The following is an 11,090-nucleotide window of genomic DNA, read 5'->3' as shown; positions in this document are numbered from 1 at the left end:
GTGAAGGGGATAGCAGGTAACACTCTTTGGTGTCTGAACAAGTGCTGTGTACATTTCACTCTATTAGACATCAACAAAGCTGTGTGTTAGAGAAATATTACTGCCCTAGCATGGAGAAGCTTCAGATGAAGTTTTCATTTTTGTAAACACCAAGAAGTCCAATTATGAGCTCCAAATCTATAAAAACCAGGTATGATCAGTTCCACAGTTCTTGGAATGACTTCCATGATGTCATAATGTGCTGAAAACTGTACAAAATGTTTCAAGCACTGATGATATAGTGAACTATTTATAATTTTTTTTCCTTTCTCTATAATGTCCTTGCTTTACATGCAGCAAACAAAAAAGGCATCTAATCTGACACTCATCTTCAAAGCCTTATGGAAAGTACCCTGGATGTTCTATGATCCAGACCCTGGACCAGGTGAACTGAGATTTGCAACCATATAAAATACATTCACAAACAGTTGTGCTGGAACCGACTTGTGTACTAAGTAGGAGAAAGAGATAGGATAGTATGATAAAATATATTTGTTCAGTGCCTTTTCATGAAACCTAATTTTTAAAACTTATCCAAATTCAGGACTTTTCTTCATAATTGAGGTCTATTTCAATAAATATCTCTCAGTCTAAATAATTTGGAGAAGAGATACTTAAAAGGTTTGAATGAAATGTGAATAACAATGTCAAAAATTTTCTTTATTTTATCATCCTTAGAAAAAAGATATTTTCAGTCAGTAGTAAGCTTGAGAGGTAAAAGTCACTTAAGTCAGTAGTAACTAAAACTGGGAAATTATAGAGGAAATGCTTGAGCTGTCAGTAGTCTGGAGTTCATCTTTAGAACCTCTATATTAAACATTACTTGCTCTAGAGTCTTATGGGTCATGACTGCTCTTGCAATTTCCAATCTGTCAGATGAACAGGTTTTCCACTGCTGGAAACAATGATAAAATCTCACAGTGCCACACTTTTTCATGATGTCCTTGAACAGCATAAAGTTACAGATTGTGGGAATAGCTTCTCTAGAAACACTTTCCATGTATTTTGCTATGCTAGCCACACAGTCTGTTTACCAAAATAATTGTGATTTCATGATGGTTACCAGTTTTGGTCCTTCAGAAGCCTCCTGCAGTTATACATCCCGCACACATTTCACTCTGTCAATGATGCAGTGTTAATTTTGCTCTTTTCTGAGACACCCCGGTGTCCTTCCCTCACGACCATGGCATTGCATTAACAGAGGCTCTCTGCCATACACTGTTTCAGAGTGCTGTTGCTGTTAGGAGTCTGGTGATTCTCTGGCTTGCCAGACTTCTTTCTGGAGGCCAAGCATCCTCCCTGATGGACACAGTTGTCCTTGTAAAGGTACGATCTGCATGAATGCTCCTGAAAGATGAGCTGTTCTGTGGCAACCCTTGACTTCATCCTATGGAAAACGCGTGGTAGCTATTCTTCAAGGAAATGGTATTTTAAAGCCTTACATTCACCCTGGCTTAAGCTCACTCACATGCTGGTTCAAGTACAACACCAGGTGAAGCCATGTTGCACTTTCCAGCTCTTCTCCCCGACAGCACAAAATAACTGGCGCAGAGCCGTTCAATTCTCCCTCTCCTGAGCTCTCCCTCAATGCAGCGCATCGCGCCTAACTCCTGCGGGACAGCCGTGCCCAGGCAGGCGGGCCCGGCCGGCCTTGGTGAGCAGGAGCGGAGGCAGCCCCCGCTCGGGCCCGGCGGGCCGGGCAGCGGCGCCGGGCGCGCCCCCAGCCCGGCCCCGGCGGGCGCAGCCGCCTCTCCGCGGAGCGCCGGCAAGGGGCGCTGGGCGGCGCGTTCGGAGCGCGCAGGGAGCGGGCTGCGGATCACCTGCAGCGGCGGGGGGGCCGGAGCTCCGCCTCCCCTCCTCCCCCGGTTAATCGCAGCCCCCTCCCCGCGGCAGGCACAGGCAGCCGGGCAGCGCTGTCAACCTGCTGCAGGCGCACGGGCACCCGCACCCACCGCTCGCAGCCAGGGCCGGGCTGGGGCCGCCGGCTCCGCCGCCCTCGCACTTGCCCCAGCCCGGTGCGGCCGCGAACCTCCCGCCGCCAGCCCGCGGGGAGCGCCCGCCGCCGCCCGCCCGGGCACCGGGAGCAGCGCCCGGCAGGAGGAGAGACGAGGGGCAGCCATGGCCGAGGGGGGCGAGGGCGAGGACGAGATCCAGTTCCTGCGAACTGTAAGCGCCGCGCTTGCCTCCCTCACCTCCGCGCCGTGGCGGGGCGCCGGGGCGGGCCGGGGGCCGCGGGGCGACGCCCGGACCGGCCGGGGTGGGACCCGGGCGGGGACGGCTCGGAGCGGGCTCCGGAGCCCCGTCCCTCGGCACCTGGCGGCGTGTGGCGCCGCGGCCGGGCGGGGGGCGAGAGCCGGCAGCCCGCGGTGCCGGGGTGAGTGAGGGGCGGGCGGGCGGCGCCTCCCCAGCAGCACCGCTCCGCTCCGCTCCGCGCTGCCTTGCCGGCCGCGATGTGTGCGCCTACTGCAGATACTAACCGAGCAGCCGTCCCCAGCGCCAAAGCTGCAATCACACTCTCTCTGCAAAAATAGGCTTGTGGGGGAAAAAAAAAGCATCTCTCTCACCCTGTCCCCTCCCCACGGAGGTTCCCACTAACTTGCAGGCGTTCTTCTCGCTGGGCACAGACTACTACGGCTTTTTGTGGCGTGCGCATCCTTTCGTTACTTCGGTCCAGAGCATGTTAAGGCGCTAGAGCGCTTCTTCCTTCCCTTTAATTAATACATCGGGACTGCTGCATCTAAGGCTTATCTGGATTATGTTTCTTCACGCGATGCTTTTATTTATCTTCTCGGCCATCTCCCAAGTGCCGTTTATATGCACAATCTTAGCAAGTTTTGCAGATAGGCATCTGCATCCAGAATGGTGGTGTGTACAAACCGTGCCACAGCTTGAGGAAAAATTGCTGAGACATTTGTTAAGTAGAGCTGGAAACACTGAGACTGTAAGATAAAGCTGAACTTCTCTCTTATTTAGTACAGTCTGATTTAGAAAACGTTCACGTTCAATGGCTTGTAAGAAAATACATCTACAGGGGGTTGGAAAGAGACATAGTGTATGTGAAACATACTCATATGCTGCTTGCAGCATTAAGAATCCTGGATCCCAGTTGTCTTCTATTTCTATCACAAACTGCACAATAGTAGATGTATACCTTAATACAATTTTTTTTGCTTGTTTGGGGATTCTTGGAAAATCTGCTTTTACAGAAGATACAGCTGTTATGCAACACTGGCATGAAGATTGGCAACTTTTCTTTTCCTGTCAGTGTTATGAGACTTGTATTGTAGTGTTGCCTAACACCTAAAGACAGAAAAATACTTTTGTGAAAGATCATTTGTCATCTCAATTTATGAGAGGCTTTTTGTTGGTACTTCTCAGTGGTAAAGGTTTTTGGAAGACTTGTACCACAGCAGCCTTACTGCAGGCTTGAGTGTTAAGCTTAGTTCATGTTATCTGAATGCTTAATAGGGAAGGAGAAGCATTGAGCATGCTAATACATCTCAGCACATCTACAGTGATGTTAAACTCCAGCACCTGGCAGCAGCAGCATGTTATGTAAAACAGCACTCCTGACAATGTGTGTCAGCCTTAATACAGATTTGGCAAACCCAGTCTTGGATAATACTTAAAAATGTTTAGAATGTTGCACCAGTGGTAAAATGACCTTGAGTATGGTAAACTGAGGCTTTGGGGAGGCTTGTCGTGTAGTTCAGTCTAAAAGGCCTGAGAAACCCATTTCATGTGAAGTTTTGAGTCTATAATCTGTAGTGGTATGTAAGCAGTGATTTTTACTCTTCTCTTCCTTCTGTTTTGTCCAAATTATGAAAATTACTTGGAAAAGTCAGTGCTTTCAGACATATTTTGTGATGTAGTCTTCCACCTCTGTATTGTTAGAAGGTTTGGATTAGTGGTCTCTAAAGCTGTTAAAGGTGTGTAACTTTCTGAATGCCATTGGTAGAAAGCACTGGAAATTTGATATCACCGTGGTAATTACTGCAGTTTTTCTTTTTTAGTTATTTATTTTTAAAATAATAATTAGGGACAGATGGATTCATAAATGTTTTGTAGATAAATGAGAACTTTTCGAAGACCACTGTATGCAAGCAAAAAGCATTCTGTGCTTTGAATACTTTCAGGGTGATATCTGTAGGCCTACTACATGTAAACAGTGCTCTTCATATTTTCTTCTTCTGTAGGATGTCATAAAGTTCCTAAAATCTTTAGAGCTTACCCTGGAATGTAAACACTATATTTTTTTAATGTTTAAAATTGCACATGAGATTTTACTCCATTAAAAATGCCCTTTATTTGCATTAAGCTACTAAACTGAATTTGTATTTTTGCCACATGTTGATTGGAAATTCCGATTTTTCTCTCCTCTTCACGCATTCCTATATGTCTAATGATTCCTCTTCTTTACCTTTTTTTTTTCTGATTTGGTTTTGTTTTGGTAAAGTGGCATTAAGTATTACCTCCTGCAAATTCTGCTAGGATGGATTTCTGTTTCTTTTGGGAATAATTTGAGTTTGATATGTCACTTCTGAGATGTGAACACAACCTATTGATGCCCTGTATTTCTGGAAGGATCAGAGTTTACTTTGGGGCTGCTTTGGACAGTCTGGGGCTCAGCTCTGAGCTGTTCAGTTCTCATGCAACTCTTCTGTAATCCTGTGAATTACTTGCTTCTCTGGAAACAGGGATCTCCCTCGTCAATTTGCCGAGTGCTCCACGTGGAGATGACCTTGTATTATGTGTGGCCTTTTTTAGGCTTGGACATACATTCTCCTGACTTCTCCCACAGAATAAACACGTTCTGTGCAGGAGATGTGAAGGGGAACAAGCATCCTGCAGTGTGTTTATTAGTTGTGTGCCCAGGGAGGACCTCTTCTCTGTAAAGGAGTTTGGGGTTCTTTTAATATTAGGAAGATCAAGAGTATGTGCAAAATAGCCTTCAATGTTTAGTCTTTACAGTCAAGAATCTAAAACATTCATAGTTGATATGGAAATCACCTGGGTTTTATTTGTTTGGGTTTTTTTTCAGTAGGATGTGTAATTTGATGGAAGTGAAAATAATTACAAGTTCCAGGAGAAAACGGAAAATATTTTTCCCTAAAGGCATAGGCTCCTTCCTTAATATGCACGTGCAAGGACTGTTTTTTGTGACACAGAACCTCTATAAGGGAAGGTCTTTGCAAGAAGTGGAGTGGCAGGCTGGCAAGAGGATTAGAACCAATTGAAAGGTTTTAAAAAAATATTGCCTATATTTATCCCTTACATTTTTTTTAAAGTGTCCTGACTTTAAGGAGCAATATGTACCTAAAAGTTATGAGAAATGTGTCCTTTAGCTATTTGATCTTGTGATGTTCCTGATGCCAGTGTGTGTATGGTTTTCCGAAGTTATGGAGTTTCTTAAATTAGAGGCAGGTCTGCTTTTAGCTGTTTATGGTAGGAGACACCAACAGGACACACTGAAGTAGGGCTGTCAGGGTTATGTTTTTTTTCACTGTCTTCTGAGACAGTGATGACTACCATGCCTGTCAGGAATCAGAGGCATAATCAGTGTGAGCAGCACATGTTTCCCAGGACTGATGGAGTCATCATCTCTTTTCATCTCTCTCTTTTTTTTTTTTTTTTTTAAGTTCAAATGCTAATGTTCCATGTTGCACTCTCTTCTAATGCTTTAAAAAAACCCCTTCAATTAGCCTGCAGTAAAACAGAACCTCTGGCTTGTGTGAACATATTCTGTGCTGCCTTATTTTCTACGTGGATTTAATAGTTCTGAGTGTGACTGACTGTGGAAAGTGTGCTTTGCAACACTGGAAGAGCAGTTTGAAAAAAATTTAAACGTTACTTAGGATTCATGTTTGACATGCAAAAGATTTCATTCACTCAGTGCTGGGATTTTTTACTTGAGTGATAAAAGAATGAAGTTTATGGCAGAGAAGTTTGAAATGAAGAATGTTGTGTGTTCACATTTCTAGGACAGCAATTCTTGTGATTTCAGTCTCTTCTATTCCAGATATTCCTCATTATGGCAGCATTTAGCCAATGAGTGCCACTTTAAATCTGCCTAGAAGTCATATGCTTACATGCCATCCTACATGAAGATTCTGTGGAATTAGAGGGCACAAAAGGAACAAGAAGAAACAAGATCCGAAGATTATTGTAGGAAAAATAGCTAAACAGTAAAAGAATTATGTGAATCTCTCAGTGAAACAGAAAAGAAAAAAAAGGTGGTTTTTTTTTTTTTTGGTTTTTTTTTTTTTTTTTTTTAATCCCTCAATGCTTTTCATGTGCTGCTTATCTTTCCAAGGGATTTATCAGAATATGTGAGATTCTGGTAACTGCAGTCATCAAACATAGGATTGCCAGAATGCACTGAAGAAAATGCTCAAAAGCAATCTTGGCCATTAGAAGCAATTGTAGAATGAAAGAATGCCAAAACCCACTTTGGATATCCTTTGTTTATTTTAGAACGTGTTTCTTGTACTTGTCAGTATGTGACTTCTGAAGATACACCAGGGGCTGGCACAAGAGATCACTGTTGAACAGCTCATGTGAGGGATGGCGTGGCTGAGATTGCAGCATTTGTACCTTCCTCTCTAAGGCACTGCACTGCAGTACAGATACTGAATATGATCTCAAATTCTATTTTGGAATTGAGCTGGATGGCTTGTTTGTAGTGAAAGGGTTTTAGCAAGGACATGCAGTCCATTTCTTTTTCGGGGATTACATGTGAACCTTTTATGTGTAATTTTTTTGATTCCAGAATTGGTTGCCAAGCATTTTATAGCACCTTTAAGATTATTTTACTGGATAAAATGACTTATCTAGTCTGTCTTGTCCCATATTCTGCATCTGGAAGTTGTCTGTATTTGATGTGTGAGAAGGCAGCTGGGGAAACTCTTTAGCTAGTAGTTGGTCCACCAGGGAAGTTTCTTGATAGCCCTGTGAGTTGGCTGACTGATATTCTGAGAGACAGAGCTGCATTTCCTGTCAGAGTCTGAAGATGTTTTGATGTATCCTGCTTTTTGGAATCGTGAAGACCTGAGGAAAATCCATTGCAGGAACTTAAAATGTGGACAGACTGTAAAGAGAGAATATCACTTAATTTCTGACCCAAGCTTTAGAATGGGCTTGAGAACTATGTCTGACTTGCACTTCTCTATTTATGTGCTATGCTATTACAGGCATATTTTAAAGGTGGATTTTCCTCTTACATGGCTGTGTGGAAAGTGCACAGGATGATTCCAATCCAAGAAAATAAACCAGTCTTTTTTTTAGCAGGGATATGGATTTGCTAAAGTATTTCTCTGAATCAAGGTAAAAGGCTGGAAACTGTGTGGGAAAATACTGACAGTGTACTGACTCCAGGGAGTTTGTGAATTAAACTGAAAAGACAAATCTTTTTTCTTCTTTTTCTTCTGATATTTTGATTCAAGCTCAAAACCTGCGTTAGTTTTGATTTTGTTTTCTGAATTACACCTAGGCTTTTGTTTAAATTTCCTGATCTGGCTGAAACGAAGCTTTGTGTGGATATCAGAAGGAAAAGTCAAGAAGTGTATATATCCCTATACTTCCTAATAAAATTTTAGTGACATAAGTTTGTTTTATTTGGTAATAATATGTAAATAACCTTTGAACTGTAAGATGATGACATTTTACCAGGGTGATTGAATGAATTTAGCTTCTTACTGTGTTTGTTTGACACAGTTATACTCTGGAATTTTTGTAAGGATAGCCTGACATCATTTCTGTCTCCAGTGTGAGTTCTTCTGAAGACCTGGTGTATGGCACTTAAGCCATGTCTGGCTGTTGTCTGTACCACTCTGGAAATGGAGGGCCTCTGAGTCTGCCTGATGCATCTTAGTAATTGAGAAAAGGCAGAAAGGAACTACTTTTGATAACAGTTTAAGCCTTTTTATAGGCAACCACAGCAGTATGGAACTTACTGCAATATCCTGTGACCATCAGAGGCACAGCTCTGTTCTCCTTGTAAGAAATAGAGCAGCTTAAGGGCACTGCCTGCAGCATCATGAGAGGTCACCCCAGTTTCCTAACAAAGACTAGCAGAAGCTCCCATGTGGGTTTACTGCAGTGTAATTTTATACTGTAGTCCCTTGTTATTAAGTGTGAGATTCATTAACTAGTTATGTATTGAGTTATTAAAGAACTTTTTCTTTTTTCATTTTTTAACATAATAACCGTAGTGCAATTTATGAGGTGAAGGGTTTAAAGTCTTCAAATGTGTTGTTACTCCTTGAGCCCAGTGATATTCAGCTACTATAGGTTGGAACAAATGTTTTGGAGGCATGTGATTTAGTAGAAGCTTTTCTTAGCTTCTCAGAATTGCTTAATAAAAACCAACTGATATCTTCTTCTGTTAGGAAAGGGAAAGATATGATAGGTAAGGTGTCACAACACGAGCTGTGTTAACTTACGTGACAGCTGCAATTTCTCTATAAATGTAATGCTAAAATAGATTTAAAGTAATATTAATATTATGTTCACAAGAGCATTCACACTAAAACTACATAAAATTTTAAATAAAAAGATTATGTCAGTCCTTCAGTGTTGTGGCATACTTGAATGTTTATCATAGTCATGAGTGATGTCCTTATAATTGTCATGTGCTTGAAGAAAAGTGAAGTATATTAGGTTTCTAGTAATTCAGTAGACTTCGCAGAAGGAGTTTGGCAAAAATCTACAATATATCATTCCGTAACATCCATGGATCAGTTAATTTTTAACGTGGATGACATTTTAGTGCAGGACAAGTTTTTTTGTCACTGAGATGGAGTGACAAGATCATTGCGTTTTGTGAGGCAGCTTCCCAGGGGATTTGAGTAATAATGCTGCATAACAACAGACCTGTATTGCCTGGTTGTCTTTTACTTGACTGTGGGAAATAATATCTGAAGGATAGTGGCTAGCAGAACCAAATGCCAAACACTAGCATGTCCTATCTCTCCACATCTCTGAAAACCTCTCTGGAGTTCTACTGTGAAAACTGTGAGTGCCCTGAATTTGAAGCATATCTCTGCTTAAATCCTTCTTCCAAAAGAATGATGAAAAGAAGCAACACAAAATTTGCATTGACTGTCTGTGAGTTTTCCTGGGGATTGCCAGAATGTGGAGTTGTATTAATGGAACCAAGCCAGAAATGGCTGTCTCTTACAGCTATATTTCTTCCTTTTAAACCAGGCAAAGCTAGAAAAAACAAGTACCTGCCGTTTGTGTGGGAAGCATTCTTTGGCTTCAGAAAAAGGAAAATGAGAAAGAGGAATGTATCTTCCTTTGCTGAATACACCGGATAATTTCCTGTGGTTTATGAACATCTTCATTCCTGTGATGGGCATGCAGAACTCATTGTATATAAATTTAGGTGGAGGAATGAAGGGAATTTGAAGAGTTTTCAGAGTAAGCTTAGGCAGCTGGATAGATCTGCAGTAGGACTCAGTAAACTTGTGGATCGTAGGATCCATTCACTGGTAACTGATCCTCATCGTACATCAGGATTGTAGCCATGCTGATAAACATTTGAACATCGCCTACTGTGTGTTTATTTCCTAGCTGTAAAATGGAATAATTTAGTTAGAGCTAACACGCTAAGCACAAGCCAGATCATTAAACCTCTCTGCAGACACATGGTCTTTATCCTTAAGTTATCTTTGTAAAAGCATTTGGTTCCAGTGGTGACAGAAGCAACCTAAATACCTGTACAGATAGATAAAAACCCCTAACCCCGCAACAGTCACAAGAATTTTGTGTGTTCCTAACACTGGGGATTTGCCAAAAATTAAGTGTCAATCATGTGACTTCATATTTTTGTCTATTAGCCCGTTTATGAAGTGGATTTTGCAATGCTAGTGCATAGATAGTTATGTGTTTGCAGTCTTTATGGCAAGTACCAGGGAGATGGAATGCATATTCCTTTTTCCATGCAAGAGGAAAGTCAAAAACTTCACAATTTGTGATACAGGGAAATACTCCTTAAGGTTCTCTCCATCCCCTTTTCTTTCTTTCTTCTGGTGTTACAGGTAATTTAATAGCTCATCATTGCTTAAGAGTTGGATTACTCTTCTTTTAAAAGCTTGTATTAAATACGTGTGGTTTTTGGTTTTTTGTTCTGCCCCAGCTACCACAGAAGGCAAAGGTTTATCCTGTGCCATGCTGAGTCTGCTGAGGTTTGACTTTGTGCCGTGCCAGCTCCACCCAGCTCTGCTGGGCTCAGCTGCCTACAATCAGCAGCGTGCCTAATTTATTGTAGTCTTGGAATTATGTAGTGGGGCCTTCAGAAAAGCTTGCGAGCAAAAGGAAAAACCACCAGTCTAGTATTCAGTAATTGCAGGAGGGTGATAGCTGCACAGGTAAATCCAGAAAACTCAAATGCCATCATTGTTGACTGAATTTCAGTAGGGTGAGCTTGTGAATTAATGATTCGTAACCCAAGTTGTTTTGCAGTAGGTTTTTACATGACGGTCTGACTGCCTGATCAGATATGTCAGCCTTATTACTGAGTCTTTAATCACTTCTAATGGGTCTCATGTAATGAATTATGCGTTTAAAGAGTTACTACTTTTGCTAGTAGTACATCAATGGAAGAAGAATCAATGGAGGCCTGGTCTTTGTTTTGATTTGACCAGGGTTCTTGTAGAAATATTCTGTAAATTTTCTTTGATATGAGAAGGTTCCTGAAATTGTGTAGAAGATACGTTGCATTTTTGGATAGTTTCAGAATATTGCAATGTTATTGCTCCAAGTCCATTTCTGGAATGTATTAGCAGTATCTTTTACAACAAGAGTACTATACCCTATCTTCTGGTTCAATTTAACTTGCTTGTCTTTGGAGTTTCAAGATCTGAGTCCAAAATTTCATTTAATCTCTGTCACTATTCTTTATTTTTTTTCAGAGCCAGTGAGATCCCTCTCTTCCAGTATTGGGTTTGATAGCTTTTCCTGATTTTAGGTGTGGCACAGCTTCAACCTAAGCTTGTGGTAGGACTTGCTATTGTCTGTAGCAGTGAATTAAAGAATTAATTCAAATTGAT

The 11,090-nt window shown here is 41.7% G+C and overlaps 1 protein-coding gene across 1 annotated transcript in view; it reads left to right on the top strand.

Annotated features, from left to right (window-relative positions):
• Positions 1-1,837: 1,837 nt before the first annotated feature.
• RYR2 (ryanodine receptor 2) overlaps positions 1,838-11,090 on the top strand; it is a 383,210-nt gene continuing 373,957 nt past the window's right edge. The window contains exon 1 of the mRNA XM_063390404.1: positions 1,838-2,205. Within this exon, the coding sequence (XP_063246474.1) occupies positions 2,158-2,205 (48 nt within the window). The 5' untranslated portion in view covers positions 1,838-2,157. The remainder of the gene's footprint in view (positions 2,206-11,090) is intronic.

Source organism: Prinia subflava, chromosome 2 (genome assembly GCF_021018805.1).
Source record: "Prinia subflava isolate CZ2003 ecotype Zambia chromosome 2, Cam_Psub_1.2, whole genome shotgun sequence".
In the NCBI taxonomy this organism is placed as follows: Eukaryota; Metazoa; Chordata; class Aves; order Passeriformes; family Cisticolidae; genus Prinia; species Prinia subflava.
This window is presented reverse-complemented; position numbering and strand designations above follow the sequence as displayed.